The sequence below is a fragment of the Sarcophilus harrisii genome, chromosome 1 (genome assembly GCF_902635505.1).
Source record: "Sarcophilus harrisii chromosome 1, mSarHar1.11, whole genome shotgun sequence".
Classification (NCBI taxonomy): Eukaryota; Metazoa; Chordata; class Mammalia; order Dasyuromorphia; family Dasyuridae; genus Sarcophilus; species Sarcophilus harrisii.
In genome coordinates, this window is record NC_045426.1 from 123163230 (window position 1) to 123183229 (window position 20000).

General features: G+C 38.0%; 1 protein-coding gene across 7 annotated transcripts in view; it reads left to right on the forward strand.

Annotated features, from left to right (window-relative positions):
• The window catches only part of KIAA0556 (KIAA0556 ortholog), a 271875-nt gene that overhangs the window by 241462 nt on the left and 10413 nt on the right, over window positions 1–20000 (forward strand). For all 7 annotated transcript variants that reach the window (XM_031962770.1, XM_031962790.1, XM_031962742.1 and 4 more), the window contains 5 exons: window positions 9337–9494; window positions 10915–10982; window positions 13206–13316; window positions 14178–14317; window positions 16204–16305. In XM_031962770.1, coding sequence (XP_031818630.1) covers window positions 9337–9494; window positions 10915–10982; window positions 13206–13316; window positions 14178–14317; window positions 16204–16305 — 579 coding nt within the window. The remainder of the gene's footprint in view (window positions 1–9336; window positions 9495–10914; window positions 10983–13205; window positions 13317–14177; window positions 14318–16203; window positions 16306–20000) is intronic.

Here is a 20000-nt window from a genome sequence, read left to right on the forward strand (position 1 = left end):
CATTGTCCTCCCTTTAATTCTTAATAGATTTCCTAGAGTGTGATACTCAGAACCTAAAACAGAAGTCTAAATGTGGTCAGTGGGATTATCGCCTACCTGGTTTTGGATACTATGCTCTTCATAATGTAGCCTAAGATTTTATTGACTTTTTGGCCATCCATTATTCGATATGTAGGCAATTTATCAGCTATATATGATTCAAATTGAACTGTAATCTACCAAAACCCCAAAATTTTTGTCAGGTGTAATGCTTTTGAGCAATGTATCTATCCTTCATCTTGTAGTTGTAAAGTTGATTTTTGTTTTTGTACTCAAGTGTAAGATTTAACAGTTGTAATCCTGTTAAATATCACCTTAGTGGATTTTACCCAGTGTTGTAGGATACGAGTTCCTTTTATATATGCATCTTAGAATATTATTTTGAGAAGGGTGTGTGTAAGTTACCAAATTTCTAAGGTGACTACACACACACACACACACACACACACACACACACACACACATACACACACGCATATACATGCACACAGAAATACACACATTCTGAAGAACCTCTCTTCTAATGCATCAGAACTTTTTGGATTCTGATTCTTTTATCCACTGGCTTAGCTATTCCTGCCAACTTCCTATCACGGGCAAATAAGGTACATCACATATGTCTTTTTCCAAATAGTTTATAAAAATGGTAAACAGCATAATACCAAGCAGTGATCCTTGAGGCATTCCAGTAAAGATCTCTTTCCAAAGTGACATTATCTTTGATCTAGCTATTGAAATTATTTTGAATCTGTTTTGCTTTATGATTTTCTAATTTAGAGGTAGCAAACATATAGGCTGGTCACTGATAGTCCATAACACTCCCAAGTCTGAGGATGGCAAGAACTAGATTAAAATGTAATTGGAAAATATTTAATAAAAGTAACAAAAATACAATAAATCATAGGTAACATTACATTTTAAAACTAAGATGATACATGATCCACAAGGATTCTCATGTCCTCATTAGTGGCTTCTGTTTTTATTTGAGTTTGACACCACTTGCCTAGCCCACATGTTTCCATCAATTCCTCAAGAGAAACTTGAATGTCCTTGAAAATGCTTTGCTAAAATCTAGATAAACTCTATTTATAGCATTATTTTGATCTACAAGTCAGAAAGGAATTGAGGTTATCTGGAATGCCCTTTCTTGATGTAAAGTACTTGTTCTCTGTATTCACTAATTTCCTTTTCTCAGTGTTCACTAAGTATCTTTTTAATATGCTATAGAATTTTTTAAGAATCAGAATTAAGTTCATTGGCAAAATTTGCAAACTCTATTCTCTTTTCTTTTGGAGTAAAATTGATGCATCTGCTTTTCTTTTTCCAATTCTATAGTACTTCTTTCGTTTTTCTTTTCTTTTTTTTTTAATAATTTTTTATTGACAGAACCCATGCCAGGGTAATTTTTTACAACATTATCCCTTGCACTCACTTCTGTTCCGATTTTTCCCCTCCCTCTCTCTACCCCCTTCCTCAGATGGCAAGCAGTTCTATACATGTTAAAGAGATTACAGTATATCTTAGATACAATATGTGTGTGCAGAACTGAACAGTTCTCTTGTTGCTCAGAGAGAATTGGATTCAGAAGGTATAAATAACCCGGGAGGAAAAACAAAAATGCAAACAGTTTACATTCATTTTCCAGTGTCCTTTCTTTGGGTGTAGCTGCTTCTGTCCATCATTGATCAATTGAAACTGAATTAGATCTTCTTTTTGTCGAAGAAATCCACTTCCATCAGAATATATCCTCATACAGTATCGTTGTTGAGGTATATAATGATCTCCTGGTTCTGCTCATTTCACTCAGCATCAGTTCATCTAAGTCTTGCCAATTCTCTCTGTATTCATCCTGCTGGTCATTTCTTATAGAACAATAATATTCCATAACATTCATATACCACAATTTACTCAACCATTCTCCAATTGATGGGCATCCATTCATTTTCCAGCTTCTAGCCACTACAAACAGGGCTGCCACAAACATTTTGGCACATACAGGTCCCTTTCCCTTCATTAATATCTCTTGGGGTATAAGCCCAGTAGAAACACTGCTGGATCAAAGGGTACTTCTTTTGTTTTTCCATGGTTTTTCAGAATGCAATGATAGTGGCTCAACAATTACAGATCCCATTTCTTTTAGTACCCTGGAATATAATTCATAATAACCTAATGACTAAACTATTTAAGATCAGCTAGCTTTTCTCTTACTATAGCCTTTCTTATGTTGGGCATCTCTCCCTGTTAGGCATTTTTTTTTCATATCATTTTCAGTCCCAAGATCAACTTTGACTAAGAAAATAGAAACATGATAATAAGTGAGCAAAAGCCTTCCATTATCCATTATCATTCTCCTGTTAACTTAAAAAAGCAGTTCTATCCTTTCTTTAATCCTTTTCCATAGTTTCCCTTGCCATTATCGAGTCATTGAGAACTTCAGCACTCCTGACACTATACTTCTGGGACCATACCATGCTTTTGCATTCATGCTCTGTAACTAACCTATGTTTCCATTTTTGGCAAATGGTTTTAAAAAATTTAAGGTGGCTGATGAGTTCCCTCTGCATCATATCATTCTCTTTTGACAATTTTCCTTTTTTTTTTCATATTAGAATCTGTTTTCTCCTTGTACCTTCAGAACTAGATTCTCAAGAACTTCCCATCTTTCTAAATTGACTTTGCCTATAGAATTTTAATGTATGGGATTTCACCAATTCTTTTTCTGAATACTTTGAAATTTGCTATCCTGAAATTTGTGCTGTATGACAGACTATGCCTGATTTCTCTCACCTTCTGCATCACAAAGTTTTAAATGAAAGTCATTTTCCTGAAAGCTTCCCATCATATCTGCCCAGCAATCAGTTACTTCTTGATGAGAATCAGATCCTTAATATAAACCTCCTTCATTGGCCTCTTTACTTTTTAAAAGATGAAATAGGCATTGAGGCAAGTCAGGCAATTTTGCTTTTGACAGAAACAGAACTGCAGAAGATATGCAGGTAATAGTAGTCCCCTAGCAGTACTATAACATGCTCCTGTTCCAGGCTTAATAAGATCTGTTTGCCAAATAACACCATCTGATTTTATAGATATCAATGTATATATATTTATATCTATATTTGTAGACATCTTTCTAGTTATATCTGTCTATCTGGATATAGGTATACAGACTTATATGTAGATATATAGACATATCTCTCTCTATAGAAATATCTCCATGAATGTTTGTGTATATATATGTGTGAACATATATGTACATTCAGTTTTCTCCCTTTTCCCTTTCTTTCAACTTAAAGCTTTGAAAAGGTTTTTAGGAAGTCCTCTTTACCTCTATTTTTAAGGGAGAAATGTCTTATAAAGTAATTGGGAAGGGCTTCATAAAAGAAATAGCATTTCAGATGGGCCTAAAAGGTGGTTATAGTAAGAGGGCAATGTGAGAAAAAGCACGAAGGCAAGAAAGAGCATTTTATATGTAGGGGACAGTAATGAGACTCCTGAAAGAACAAAGGGTTTTCCTTAGAAAGTACTGAGAAATATGGTTGGATATATATTGCAACCAAGTACTGAGAAGGGTCTTATAAAGCAAATTTATGCCTGGTGCCATAAGCATTTGGTCACTTTGAATGGAAATATTTCTCACAACAGGTAGCAGCAAGAGCTCCCCAATTAGGATACTCCCTCTATTAGTATATACTGGCAGTTGTTCTATGACTTAGATGGATAGATGGAATAAGCATCTGCTATGTGCCAGGTACTGTGCTAAGTGCCTGACAACCATTGTCTCATTTGATCCTCACAGCAACCCTGGGAGATAGGTGCTATTATTATCTCCATTTTAGATTGAGGAAACTGAGACAGATAGAAGCAAAGGGACTTGTCCACAGTCACACAGCTGGTAAACGTTTAAGTCTTAGAGAATTGCCAGGGGTGAACTAACTTGTCCAGGATCATACCACTAGTATGTGTAAGCAGGACTGGTCAGATTGGTCTTCTAACCACTACATCACACTACCTCCATGCTGGAACAAATTGGAGTATGCACTGAAATGAACAGTTTGGAGACTTGGATTCTCAATTCGGTTGTGCCCTTGTGGGCCACTGTCACCTCCATAACTTCTACCATATTGCTGCACATATTAAATGCTAAAGGCGTAATGACATTTGTTCTCAGCTTGTTTCATACTAGTATTGTGATAATTAACTGAGCTTTCCTAGCATGTAAGCTGTTCTGAGAGACACCTGTGTATTTGTAATACTTAACTATTATGGGATTACATCGTGAAGATACTCCAAGAGGTAACTAGAATTCAATAAATAAAAATCCAAGTATTGGAGTCACAGTTTCATACTCCAGTTCCATTACTCTCTGGGATTTTGGATTAGCCCCCCATCCTTTCTAGCCTTAGTTTTTTCATATGTAAAATGAAGGAGGGGAATTAAATGAATTTGAAGATTGCTTCCAGATCTGAATTTCTGATCAGAAATCTCAGCTGGTTAGATCACTGAGCCATATGTAGTAAGATCAAATGTAATAAAGATTAATGTCAAGTTTCACACCTGGGTGCAAAAAATCAACTGCATAAGTCCAAAAAGGGGAAGAAATGACTGCACAGAGATTTGTATTGAATTGTTTTTGTAGACTACAAACTCAATGAGCATCAGTCATATTATGAAAGGATTAAAAAAAAAAAAAAAGTCTTGGACTAGCAAAGTGATAGTCCCATTCTATAGTTCCCGGACCAAACCATATATGTAGCAATGTATTCAGTTCTAAAATGCATTACATTTTAGGAACGACACTGATAAGCTAGTGAGTGTCCAGGGAAGAGGGAGTATTGTAAAGGAGAACCGAAGGCTGTTTACCTGAGAAAGAGAAGACCATAAGACAGCATGATAGCTGATTTCAAATATTTGAACAGTTGTCATCAAAGAGGGAGGGATTTAGATTAATTCTGTTCAAAAGAGAGAGCTGAGAACAGGGTATTAGACATTGCAAAGAGGTCAATTTGGACTTGGAGGCAGGGGAAATGTTTATTAGTAAAAGCTTCTCAATAGAACATTCCCAAAATGAAATGGGCTATCTTGGGAGATAATGGATTCCCTCCCTTGCTAAGTCTTCAACAATGATGAATGACCATTCATCAATTATATACCACAAAGGTATTCCTGTTAGAGTTTGGACTAGGACATTTCTCAGATTCCTTCCAACTCTTAGATACTATGATTCTATGGGATTTGTCTTCTATATATCTAAGTTCCTAGACAAAATTCTGTATTTGAAATATGTTAAAGAAAGAGATATAATTTCTCTTAGACACTGCTGTATAGGGGCTTCTCTGTATTTGAAATAACCAAATTTTCAGGAGTGATCTATTTATACAACTCGATCATTTAATGATAGTTCAAAGAGTGCTGGACTGATAGACTTCAGAAAAACTCGATTTGAGTTCTGGTTCTACCAATTTTAAGCTTTGTGATTTTGAGCGTGTCTGAGTTTTCCTTGGTGTGAGTAAAGTGTTTTGTATACTGCAGAGAACTTGATGAGTTCCAATAGTTATTAGAGAATAGGATTGTTTGGAAGGTAGTCCTATTATCAAAGGAGATTTGAGGCAACTGGAGGAGAATGGAGATATAGTTATTACAGTAGGATGCACAAAGTTGCCACTGTCATTTTTCCTTCTTGTCCCTGTTTTGTTCAAGTTTCTTGTGATATTTGAATTTTAGGAATATATGGGAAGTGACATAAAGCAGGCTGGGCAAATATAGTGTAGATGGAAAGAGGCAAATGGCCTCAAAGAATTAGAAACAAGACTAATAAGATATCTTTGGAGAGAAGGGTTTGCTTTTCATTTTTCCAAAGTCTTGATATATCCCAGGTAAATAAGAATGACTTTGCAAGGAAGGTGAGGAAGGGAAGTCCCTGAGAAAAGTGAAATAAAGAAGACTGGGAGAGAACTAAAGAGAAGACATTGCCATTGTAAGTGATGACAAGCATTTTGGAAGTCTTCCATTTAGATTTTAATGATCTACAAGTAGATCTTCATCTACAGATGTGGCACCCTATTATCTATCTCTCTATCTATTTATTTATTATAGCTTTTTATTTACAAGATATATGCATGGGTAATTTTTCAGCATTGACCCTTGCAAAACCTTCTGTTTCAACTTTTCCCCTCCTTCCCCCCACCCTCTCCCCTAGATGGCAGGTAGTCTAATATATATAAAATATATTAAAGTATATGTTAAATCCAATATTTGTATACATATTTATACAGTTATCTTGCTGCACAAGAAAAATCAGATCTAGATAGAAGGAAAAAAAACCTGAGAAGGAAAATATAAATGCAAGCAAACAACAACAGAAAAAGTGAAAATGCTATGTTGTGGTCCACACTCAGGTCCCACGGTCCTCTCTTTGGGTGTAGATGGCTCTCTTTATCACTGAACAGATGGAACTGGTTTGAATCATGTCATTGTTGAAGAGAGCCACATCCATCAGAATTGATCATTGAATATGAATGATCTCCTGGTCCTGCTCATTTCACTTAGCATCAGTTCATGTAAGTCTCTCCAAGCCTCTCTGTATTCATCCTGGTGGACATTTCTTACAGAACAATAATATTCCATAACATTCATATACCATAACTTAGTCAGCCATTCTCCATTTGATGGGCATCCATTCAGTTTCCAGTTTCTAGCCACTACAAAAAGGGCTGCCTCAAACATTTTTGCACACGTGGGCCCCTTTACCATCTTTAAGATCTCTTTGGGATATAATCCCAGTAGAAACACTGCTGGATCAAAGGGTATGCACAGTTTGATAACTTTTTTGAGCACAGTTCCAAACTGCTCTCCAGAATGGTTGGATTCATTCACAATTCCATCAGCAATTTCTCTGATCAATAGTGATTTGGAGCATCTCTTCATATGACTAGAAATAGTTTTAATTTCTTCATCTGAAAATTGTCTGTTCATATCCTTTGACCATTTATCAATTGAAGAATGGCTTGATTTCTTATACATTTGAGTCAATTCTCTATATATTTTGGAAATGAGGCCTTTATCAAAACCTTTGAATGTAAAAACATTTTCCCAGTTTATGGCTTCCCTTCTAATCTTGTCTGCACTAGTTTTGTTTGTATAAAACCTTTTGAACTTAATATAATAAAAATGTTCTATTTTGTGATTAATAATGATCTCTAGTTATTCTTTGATTACAGATCCCCTCCACAGGTCTGAGAGGTAAACTATCCTATGTTCTTCTAATTTATTTGTAATCTCATTCTTTATGCCTAGATCATGAACCCATTTTGACCTTATCTTGATGTATGGTGTTAAATGTGGGTTAGTGCCTAGTTTCTGATTCTAATTTCCAATTTTCTCAGCAGTTTTTGTCAAACAGTGAATTCTTATCCCCAAAACTGGGGTCTTTGGGTTTGTCAAACACTAGATTGCTATAGTTATTGACTATTTTGTCCTGTGAACCTAACGTATTCCACTGATCAAGTAGTCTATTTCTTAGCCAGTACCAAATGGTTTTGATGACTGCTACTTTATAATACAGTTTTAGATCTGGTACAGCTAGGCCACCTTCATTTGATTTTTTTTTTCATTAGTTCCCTTGAAATTCTTGACCTTTTGTTTTTCCAGATGAATTTTGTTATTATTTTTTCTAGGTCAGTAAAATAGTTTCTTGGGAGTCTGATTGGTATAGCACTAACTAAATAGATTAGTTTAGGTAGTATTGTCATCTTTATTATATTCACTTAACCTATCCAAGAGCACTTAATATTTTTCTAATTGTTTAGATCTGACTTTATTTGTGTGAAAAAGTGTTTTGCAGTTTTGCTCATATAGTTCCTGATTTTCCCTTGGCAGATAGATTCCCAAATATTTTATACCATCAACAGTTATTTTAAATGGAATTTCTCTTTGTATCTCTTGCTATTGGATTTTGTTAGTGATGTATAAAAATGCTGAGGATTTATGTGGATTTATTTTGTATTCTGCAACTTTGCTAAAGTCGTAGATTATTTCTAATAGCTTTTTAGTAGATTCTCTGGAGTTCTCTAAATATATCATCATATCATTTGCAAAGAGTGATAATTCGGTTTCCTCATAACCTACTCTAATTCCTTTAATCTCTTTTTCATCTCTTATTGCCAAAGCTAGCATTTCTAATACAATATTGAATAGTAATGGTGATAGTGGGCAACATTGTTTCATTCCTGATCTTATTGGGAATGGTTCCAGTTTATCCCCATTACATATGATGCTTACTGATGGTTTTAAATAGATGCTACTATTTTAAGGAAAAGTCCATTTATTCCTATACTCTCCAGTGTTTTTAATAGGAATAATTGTTAGATTTTATCAACTGCTTTTTCTGCATCTATTGAGATGATTATATGGTTTTTGTTAATTTGGTTATTGATATAATCAATTATGCTAATAGTTTTCCTAATATTGAACAGCCCTGCATTCCTGGTATAAATCCTACTTGGTCATGGTATATTATCTTGGGGATGATTTTCTATAATCTCTTTGCTAATATTTTATTTAAGATTTTTGCATCAATATTCATTAGGGAGATGAGTCTATAATTTTCTTTCATTGTTTTTGTCCTATCTGGTTTAGGTATCACCATGTCTGTGTCATAAAAGAAATTTGGTAGGATTCCTTCATTCACTTTTTTTTTTTTTCAAATAATTTATATAGGTTTGAAATTAATTGTTCTTTAAATGTTTGGTAGAATTCCCATGTAAATCCATCTGGTCCTGGGGATTTTTTCTTAGGGAGTTATTTAATAGCTTGTTCTATTTCTTTTTCTAAAATGGGACTATTTAAGCAATTTACTTCCTCCTCTGTTAATCTGAGCAACCTATATTTTTGTAGGTATTCATGCATTTCACTTAGGTTATCAAATTTATTGGCATAAAGTTGGGCAAAGTAACTCCTAATTATTGCTCTAATTTCCTCTTCATTAGTCTTAAGTCATTTAGTGGCCAGAGATGCCAGAGACATAGCACAATTTAAACACAGGTCTTCTTCCTCCAAAGCCTGATCTTCCAGGAAATGTCAGCAATTAAATATTACATTATTGACCCAGGATGTCTCCTAAGGGACAATTTAGACTTAAAATGAAGTCTCCATAGTATAACAAAAACAGGAATAAGCCCAAGTAAGATGAAGGATTTTATGGAAAACATTCTGCATATGTGAACTTGTCTGTGAACAGTGGTGTGCATACATACATGAATATGGTCATGAATTTTCTGAAACAATGGATTGTCTTTCTAGGCCAAAGTTGTGCATGTGCTCCTGGATGGCCAACATGTCTCTCCGCCATCAGGCTTCCTCGTCCGCAAAGGGCCAGGCCACTGTCACTTCGATTTTGCTCAAGAAATTCTCTTCGTTGACTATTTACAGCCCCAGACAGCAGTGAGACCATCACGGAGGTAAACAAGGAGAGGTTCATATTTTCAGTGCTTCATATACATCTCAATGGGAGATTGAGAACCATGTTATTTATATGTTGCTTTGTGATTAACAACTTAAAGGGTTTTACAAATGTCTTACTTTTGAACTTTGCTATTTCTGAAAGCTTAGCTGGGCCATTCTCTTTCCTAGAAATTCTGGGATAGCTACTTCACTCTTTTGAAAAGGCTTTGGTTTTTCTCTATCTGAAATCTTAAATTTTTAAGTATTTAATTTCTCTTCCTGCTAGAGAGACCATCCAGAAGATTGGCTAGATTTCCATAGCAGACACCATAAGAGTGTACATTCCCACATATTATTTGTTGATTAGTGCTCAGAGTCAACTACTTGAGAATATTTGGCAAATCAATATTCCACTAAGAAAAGAAATGGCCATTTCATGGATCCTCTCAAAAAAAATTTTTTTTGTAAATGGCAACTCATTCATATTTAGCAATATTTAACAAATATTTACTAGTGCCTGTGTACTAGGATATGTAAAGGGATATAAAGATGAATAGAATACCTGCTTTAACTACCTATAGTCTATTGTAGGTGAGAAGGCAAGTAAACATGATTTGGGGCAGGAAGTGCTACAAGAGAAGTTTAGAGAAAGGGCTTTAGGTAACTAGTAACACTTCCACCTCTAAATCCAATGATTCTTTGGATTGGGCTTGAATCCTGGCTCTGTTGCTTACTATATGTAAGTTCCGTTTTCTTTCCTGCAAAGTAGAGGAGTTTGGACTGGATGATCACCTTCAGCTTTAAATTCTAACTCTGTTTCTTTTAGTACTGTGGAAGTTCAGAGCAGATCTCTATCTAACACTTGTATTTGACATTATCAAGGAGAATTTTTTTTAAAGGAAAGAGAATGCACCCTTCCATTCATTCCTTTCATCCATTCCAGACAGATGAAAGAGTTTGATTAAAGGGTTGGACGTAGGAAATTCTAGGATCCTTTGGTGAATGAATAGCCTAGTTTGGCTGGAGTAAAAGGTTTCATGTAGGAAAATGCATGTAGAAAAAGAGTATCAACAATGAGGCGCAGAGAAATAACAGTTTGCTCATTTAAACACCTAGTAGGTGGGTGCTCATAATAAAATCAACCTAAATGAAATTGTGGGTTGTTCCTTTATTGGATTGTTGATGGGTAAAATTCACATATTGAAAACACAACATATAAACTAATAAGTGACCTGGAATAAGACTCAGCTGGGATAAGACTGAAGATTTCTCCATATTAAGGTAAGGACCATGTACTGCACAGTTACTGATGAGTTAATGGAAATGGAATTGTAAAATAATGATAGAGGTGACTGTAGGCAGTTTCAACTTTGTCCTGTTGCTGATTATTCTAACACACCATGATAATAACCCTTATTTCACTGTTTTGTATTTTAGCCGGACTGATTTAAAGAATACAGAACAAGCCAGCATGGACTATGAAGCTCCATTAATGCCATGTGGCTGTATCCTTCTCTACTGAGCTATCACATCAAAGAAAATTGAGTCAAATTTTGATAGTTATTATCTACTTAGAGAAACAGACAAAGAGAGAGAGAGAGAGAGAGAGAGAAAGAGAGAGCCAGAGAGAGAGAGAGAGAGAGAGTCAGCCAGAGAGAGAGAAAGAGAGAGTCAGCCAGAGAGAGAGAAAGGGGAGAGAGGGATGGAGGGAGAAAAAAAGAGAGAGAGGGAGAGGAGGGCTTTATGAGGAAAACATGTTATAAGGTTGAAAATTATTATTATAATTTCTCCACTGAAATCTCCCCCTGGTGCCTCAGTGTGCTGTGGAGCTAGTCTGGATTCTTGAGAGCCATACTCCTGAAGTACAAGCTCTGACAAACCCACCCAGACAGAAAGCTTTCAGTACCAGCCCAGAGATAGACTGTAGATCTAGCTTGAGGACCCATCTAGTCAGCTTCAGAGATGTTCATTGCTAGGAAATTGTCCTTAATTAATGAATATTTTGAGCCAAGCAGTTCATAAAAACTGTTCAGGTACAGAGGGGTTACAGCTACATACATCCATAGTAGTTCCTTGAGGAATTAAAGTATTTTATTCAACATGACCCAGCATTTATTATGCACCTACTACATAGAAAGCACTGTGCTAAACATTGAAAATACAAGGGTAAAACCAGAACAGTTCATGCCTTCAGGAAACTTCATTTTATCAGAAAGAATTATTAACCTTCTGTTAATTAAAACAATTACAGCATGGAATTCATCTGATTACACAAAAGAGTTTTCCAGAGAAAAACTATATGGACTGGACATCATAATACCTTAATATCTGACAGTGATTCATAAAAGAAACTGAAAAGGACTGTGTTGGGGCTGGTCAGGAGGGTCCACTGAACTAGATAAAAGTGGGATTAGGGAAAGGGTCATCTCTCAGAGCTTCTTCTCCATTGGAGGGATAGTATTTTGTTACATGATCTATCCCCCTCTCTATCCCCAATCTTTGGCCTTCTTCTGCACCAAGTGAGGAGTGAATGGGAAGGAGGAGTGAATAAAATCCTTCCCTGCCTTCCCTTTATCTGCACTTCATAATTCTTGGTTATTTGGAAGGATTCATCCTGACGGTGATTGTGCTGTGACCCATCTAGATAATGGGTCACTTCTGAATAGATCAAAATGAGGAGCAGTTGTTTTTTCCAATTTACAGGTAAGAAAACTGAAACCATGAGGTCACACAGGGGATCATTTACCAAATCAGTACTGGCACTTCTGTTCACAAACACACTGTATTTATCTTGCCTTGTTTATTGCATCTCCAACATCTGGAAGAGTTTCTGGAACATAGTAGGTGCTTACTAAGTTCTTGATTGTTGAGTAATTGAGGTAAGATAGTACAGATATTATTGTCTCCATTTTACAAATAAAGAAATTAGTTCATCTAGTAAATGTCAGATTAAAAATGAATATTGCCCAAAAAGCATCAGAGAAGCATATGAGGGTTAAGTGGGCTGTAATGCATAATGAATTCTGAAGCAGGTTCAGGGTAAAAAATGTAATCAGAGAAAGGTACGTAATAGAAAAGAAAAGCAACTTCTTCAGCAAGAATAAGGGAGAGACACAGACCAGGTGCTCTATTGACATCTTTAAGAAGTTAAGAGGAGTCTAAGCATATTCTCAGCATGGCAGATGTGCCCATCTCCCTGCCCAATGCTGGAGAATTTCTTGGAGATCCTGGACAAGTCACTGAGGATGAGTAGATGGCAAGTAGCAATAGGAGGCATCTTGGAAGGGAATGGCCACATTCAGTTGGATCACAGATCCATTTGCCTATCAGTATCTGGATGAATTAGGCTTGAGATCTTTTGACCGAAGATCCAATTTCCAATAAATACAGTGTGTTTGTGAACAGAAGTGCCAGTACTGATTTGGTAAATGATCCCCTGTGTGACCTCATGGTTTCAGTTTTCTTACCTGTAAATTGGAGAAAACAACTGCTCCTCATTTTGACCTATTCAGAAATGATTCATTATCTAGATGGGTCACAGCACAATCACCGTCAGGATTTCTCTCTGCCTCTCTTGAACAGCCATAGCTATAAAATATGTGAGAAAATACCTTTTTTTTTCTTACTCATCTACAATTTTAAGTGAACAAAGAAACTTGTCCATCCCTTACTGTTTTGACTTTATTGTCCAAAAAATTAAATTAATGGTCCTTAATAGTCTACTACAGTCATCTTCCAGTTTCAGCTTCTCACCAGCTGGGGAGATCCATATTACATTGGTCTGAATGGACTGGAGCTATATGATGAACATGGAGAAAGAATTCCTTTGACGGAAAATAGTATCCTTTATTGTACAGAATGACCCATCCTGCCATACTGAAGGGATATAAAAGATTGGGAGGGATTAAGTCAGCTATATGTCACTGTTAAGTTTTATTTTAAAAATGGCCACCTCATTAAGTATACATCAGGTCATATTTCTCCATGGGCAGCCTCCCTGATTAGAACCACCCCCTACCACCTGGTTCGGAGCTGCTTTATGGAATTGGCTACAATTTCATGCCCAAATGTGGGACCACCATGAATTACCCAATTCTCAGTCTCCATCTGCCCCCCAAATTGTGATGCTCTTGCTAGAGAAAGGCCCATTAGCGCCTGAGGCATCCCTCCCACCATTCTCCTCCTGTGACTAGGGAAGCAGTTTCAGGTTACCACAGCTGTCAGGCCACTTTTCAGCCTAGGTGATTACTGTCAGTTACCACCCTTCATTCTCTTTCAGATTCCTCTCCCAACTTCCCCCTCCGTGCCCCCAAAACCTCCACACTTCTAAATTTCCCTTTCTCATTTAATGGTCTTTTTTCTTCCCTCATCTTTAACAGTTCTGGGAAGCTCAGATTTATTAGTCAACCTTTTGACCATTCTCCTCTATTTTATTCTTCTTAAGACTGGCCTGTCCTACCCCCTGTGCTCTTGTTCCTTTCTGCCTTCATGCACTCTCATTTTCCCTTGAACATCCCTAATTTGGCTGTCACTTCAGCAACTACCAGGACTAACAGGCAGCAGCTCCTGCCCGTGTGGTACTTTGGCCCCACACTCCCCTGAGTTCTCCCATCATCTTGATGTAGGTTGGCAGTTATAGATTAGAAAATGGTGTGCTGAGCACTTCGTTTGGGTTATTACAGCTTAAAAGTTCTCCTCAGACATTGCTGCTTTCCCAGACAGTGTGAATACCCTAGAGGGAGTATGTGGAGATGTCCGAACTCCAGATAAGCTCATTGACCAAGTGAATGACACCAGTGATGGCAGACACATGTGGCTGGCCCCAATCCTCCCTGGCTTGGTAAAGTTAGCAAATACCATATTCTGTATTTTGTGACATTTTGAGGGTTTGGTGGGAAATATGTTGTTTTTTATTTTAATTTGGCATATGTCAAAGTTGATGGGAAAAGTCCTGGATTTGGAAGTCAGAAAAATGGGATTTTAATTTTGGCTTGGTCACCAAATAGCTATGTGGCTTTGGGCAAATTATTTTTATCTCTGTGAGCCTCCATTTCTGTACTGATAAAGGGAAGAGATTATTACCCAGTCTATTTCAGAGAGCATTGACAGGATCATTTGATATATCATATATAACAGTCCTTTGTAAACTGAAAAACACTAAAGAGATGTGAGGGATTCCTAAGTTGCCATTAGTGACAGCTAAGGCCTCTGGCTTCTCTGTCAAACCAGATTCAGCTCTGGTGTTCTCTCACTTGTACTTACGCTTGCCATCCAAAGAATGTAGTCCTGCTGTGGTTGTCCAAAAGGTTTGGAGGAGGGCTCAGAATTGGCCATTCTGTGACCACTGTTTTCTGAGGCTATTCCTAAAACAGGAGCTGCCATGTGGGCTCCACACCCTCACTGACATTTAAAATCTGAGAGTGCCAAGCTGCTTCTGACTTTCATGTTTATAAATCAGAACAAAAGTATGAGTTTATAGGTTATAGGATTTAGGATTTAGAGCTGGAAGAGATCTCAAAAGAACTTCTAGCCAGATCCCTCAGGCCCAGAGAAAGGTAACCTGCCCAAGGCCACACATCTTCTATGTGGCTCAGCCAGGATTTGAATTCATGTCATTTGGCTATGAATATGGAGTTCTTCCCCTACCCTGATTGACATAGGATCTGAAAGCAAAGCACTGAATGCTAGAGGAGACAAGGGCCAGCTCCCAAGACAGGGATAAGCCTGACCAGTAGATGGGACCTCAGGTTCTCATCCCAGATCTCTTCTTCCCCTCTGGGTCTCAGATGGGGAAAAGGCAGTCTGCACGGTCCCTTCCAATTCAAAATCCTATGACCCTCATTATTCCATGGCTGGAATGGAATTTTAAAATTTATTTCCCTCACCCATCCCAGAAAATTTACCATCTCATCCCACAATTATGCAGCTCAGCTTTTTGTAACACATTCTCCTGTGTTTAATTTATGATGTTTGAGTAAAGGAAAGGAAAATTAAATAGGATCCATTTAGTTAGGAATACTTCCCCTCTATTCACTCTTGGGGGCACCAAGCCACGGGACTGGGGGAAGCCAGGGTGGACAGAGCACCACAAAGCCTCCCCAACAAGGAGGGAGATGTGAGCGCCTGAGAAAACAGCTCCTCAGAGATCCTTGTCAGCATTTTGTCACTTGCTAAGGCTGTCGTTACAAAATGCAGACACTGGTGGCTGTCAGGAGACTAAAGGCCCAGAGGAAACAGGCTGCACGACAGGGAGAACCCAGCGTTTTGGAGGAACTCCGGAGCATAGTGGGATTGGCTCTCTTTGGGGTTCATCCATCAGGGGCGGCAGAGTTGAAGGAACACTGGTATTAGAATCTGAGGACTGTGATTTGAATTCTGGCTCTGCCCCTTCCAACCTGCAGGACCTTGCTATGACCTTCAAGGCTTCACTTGGCTGCCTCCTCTTGTGGGAATCCTTTCCCAGCCCCCTTCAATAAACTCCTTGAGTCTTAGCTTCTTCCTACAAAGTAAGAGTGTTAGGCTATGATCCCTCAGGTCTCTGCCCGTACGAAATCCTGTGCTGTGCTTAGAAGCTTCTCTGCCTGCAAAGATTTAATCTCTACTTCAGCATTATCCCCCCTTTCTCAGCAGAGTATCTCTCCGTTCCAAGCCCACCCTTGACTGTCCTGATTCTGTTCCTTTCTGTTGCCAACCATGTCTGCTTGAATCAAGTCTTTCCTCCGACAGGTGAATCGGGTTTATGTGATCTTTGATCTGCCTACCACTGTGTCCATGATCAAATTGTGGAATTATGCAAAAACTCCCCATCGAGGAGTAAAGGAATTCGGAGTAAGTACTTATTATGCTGGCTGCTAATTGCCCCGTGGCAAGTCTGTGATTTGTTTTGTTGAGTTGCAACTTTGAAAACAAATGTCTATTCTCCCAGGATATGCATACTCAACACTGTGAACTTAAGACATTACAAGGAGAACAAGTTTTCTCTTAGGACACAGGTCCCTGGTGTCAAGCCTGGGGTTGTGCTGTTGCCCTTCTGAGTATATCCAGCTGTCGTACAGCGACTGTGGGAAATTATAAAAAAACTCTAAATCATAGTTATGTTCTTCAAAGATGTGATTCCAAGCTGTAATCATGACCTGGGTTCAAGCCCCAGCACTGCTAACTCCTCAGCATCTCCCCCTGTGTTTGACTTCTGTACTCTGCTTCTTTGAAGCCTCGCCATATCTTGAGAGGTGGTCTTTATTCACAGAAGCAGTCCACAGAATAGATTAGGTTCAAGGGATAAAACAGTCAACAAATATAGCAACCTAGTCTTTGACAAACCCAAAGATCCCAGCTTTTGGGATAAGAACTTACTGTTTGATAAAAATTGCTGGGAAAATTGGAAACTAATATGGCAGAAACTAGGCATTGATCCATACTTAACGCTGTACACCAAGATAAGGTCAAAATGGGTTCATGACCTAGGCATAAAGAATGAAATTATTAATAAATTAGAGGAACATAGGATAGTTTACCTCTCAGACCTGTGGAAGGGGAAGGTTTTTATGACCAAAACAGAACTAGAGATCATTACTGATCACAAAATAGAAAATTTCGATTATACCAAACTGAAAAGTTTTTGTACAAACAAAACTAATGCAGACAAGATTAGAAGGGAAGCAATAAACTGGGAAAATATTTTTACAGTCAAAGGTTCTGATAAAGGCCTCATTTCCAAAATATATAGAGAATTAACTCTAATTTATAAAAAATCAAGCCATTCTCCAATTGAAAAATGGTCAAAGGATATGAACAGACAATTCTCAGATGAAGAAATTGAAACTATTTCTAGTCATATGAAAAGATGCTCCAAGTCATTATTAATCAGAGAAATACAAATTAAGACAACTCTAAGATACCACTACACACCTGTCAGATTGGCTAAGATGACAGGAAAAAATAATGATGATTGTTGGAGAGGATGTGGGAAAACTGGGACATTGATTCATTGTTGGTGGTGTGTAGCAATCCAACCATTTTGGAGAGTAGTTTGGAACTATGCTCAAAAGTTATCAAACTGTGCATACCCTTTGATCCAGCAGTGTTACTACTGGGATTATATCCCAAAGAGATTATAAAGAAGGGAAAGGGACCTGTATGTACACGAATGTTTGTGGCAGCCCTTTTTGTAGTGGCTAGAAACTGGAAACTGAATGGATGTCCATCAGTTGGAGAATGGCTGAATAAATTGTGGTATATGAAAATTATGGAATATTACTGTTCTGTAAGAAATGACCAACAGGATGATTTCAGAAAGGCCTGGAGAGACTTACACGAACTGATGCTAAGTGAAATGAGCAGGACCAGGAGATCATTATATACTTCAACAACAATACTAGATGATGACTAGTCCTGATGGATCACAAGATCAACCAAATCATTTCTAATGGAGCAGTAATGAACTGAACTAACTATACCCAGAAAAAGAACTCTGGGAGATGACTAAAAACCATTACATTGAATTCCCAGTCCCTATATTTATGCACACCTGCATCTTTGATTTCCTTCACAAGCTAATTGTACAATAATTCAGAGTCTGATTCTTTTTGTACAGCAAAATAATGTTTTGGTCATGTATACTTATTGTGTATCTAAGTTATATTTTAATATATTTAACATCTACTGGTCATCCTGCCATTTAGGGGAGGGGGGGGGGGGGTAAGAGGTGAAAAATTGGAACAAGAGGTTTGGCAATTGTTAATGCTGTAAAGTTACCCATGTATATATCCTGTAAATTAAAGGCTATTAAATTAAAAAAAAAAAAAAAAAAAAGCAGTCCACAGAAATGTTTCCCTGTAAGGGTTACATCCTTTAAACACTGTCTCATTCAAATAGCTTTGTTACTTTATCTTTGTGATTGGATTTAAGAGAGATGTCTCTAAGAAGTGGGGGAGAGTGCCCCCCCATCTCTTTTCTTCCACAGGTCTAATCTGTGTCACTGCTCTGACATTTGTTTGAGAATTTCAGTGCCTCTAGGAGAAAGGACAAATCCTTCTGTTAGTCATTTCTGGCCCTTTACAGTCTGGATCCAGCCCATCTTTCAATACTTCCATGTTGTTTCCCTTAGTCATTCTAGATCCCAGGCAAATTGGGCTATTTTCTGTAACTTCCTCTGTAACTTTGTATGAACAGTCCCACCCGCAACACCCAGAACCCTGCCCCTTTCTACCTCTGCCTTTCCAACTCCCTAGCCCCCTTCAGGGCTACATCAGACACCACCTCTTACTCACTGACTTTCCAAATCTCCTCTCCTTCCCATCTTCTCCCCCTCTCCCAGTTACTGGGTACTTACTTCTTATATATTCCACATTAACTTAACTCTCTTTCTCCTATCCCTCATAGACCAGGGACTGAACCATTTTTTTCCTTTGTATCCCCCTTGTCTAACACAGTGCTTGGCAGTAGGAGCCAGTTAATAAATGCTTGTTGAATGACTTACACACTACCTTTGTAAGCTTAAGCTTGTTGAGATTGAGTTTCCTTTTTAGTAGTAACATGGATAGAATGATCTACATACTACTGCATGGCATGATGGGGATGACCCTAGATTAAGCATCAGGAGACCCAGGAAATCAGGTTTGATTTCCAGCTCTACCACTTATTCCTGCTCCAACTTGGGCAAGTTCATTCTTTGGCATAAACCTCATCTGCAAAATGAGAAGTTTATGGAAGAGCAAGGAGGCTGGTTGAGCTTGAGTATGGAATGCATAGAAAGAAGTAAAATATCATAAGTCTGGAAAGAGGCTCAAGCCAGAATACCATGGATTTTAACGATGGACTGGAGAGTTTGGTTTTTATCTCAGACAACATGAAATTACAGAAGATTTTTGAGCAGAGAAGCGGCACAGTGGTCAGACCTTCACGGACCCAGATACACAATCCAACCTCCCCCAGAGCCAGTACAATTAAGCCTTCCCTATGTCCTGCCTAACTAAGACACTATCTGTGGCAAGAGGAGAGGGGCCTTCTGCCCAGCGAGGGGCCACCCACGTTCAACTAGAATGGTGTCTTTGGAAGAAGCTAACCGGTCAACTGGGATACATCCCCTGCCATAACAACCATAACTTGCCCCGGTCACCAGCCACATATCACTAATTCATGACAGTCTAAAAGAGTCCCTCCCTAACAACTTAGACAAGCCACTTGAGTGTGAAGCAATAACTTCCATCCAATGTCATCCTTCTCTAGAATCTCCACAGATGGTGATTACTACTTCGTTGGGCAGCCTGTTATATTGTCAGACAGCACCTTTGTAATTATATTGAACCAGAATTGTTTTCCCTATAACAGCTCTTTATTGGTCCAAATTTTACTGGAGCAAGTTAAAACAAATCTCCTCCTCTTCCTCCATTTGGTAGACTTTCAGACGGGCCTTTCCTGATAGTTCTTTCCATCATTTCTCTTAAGCTAAATTTTCCAAACTCAAATCAAGTGATACCTTTGGGAAAGATGGCAGCTTCCCAGTGAGGGGGGATGGAAAAGTT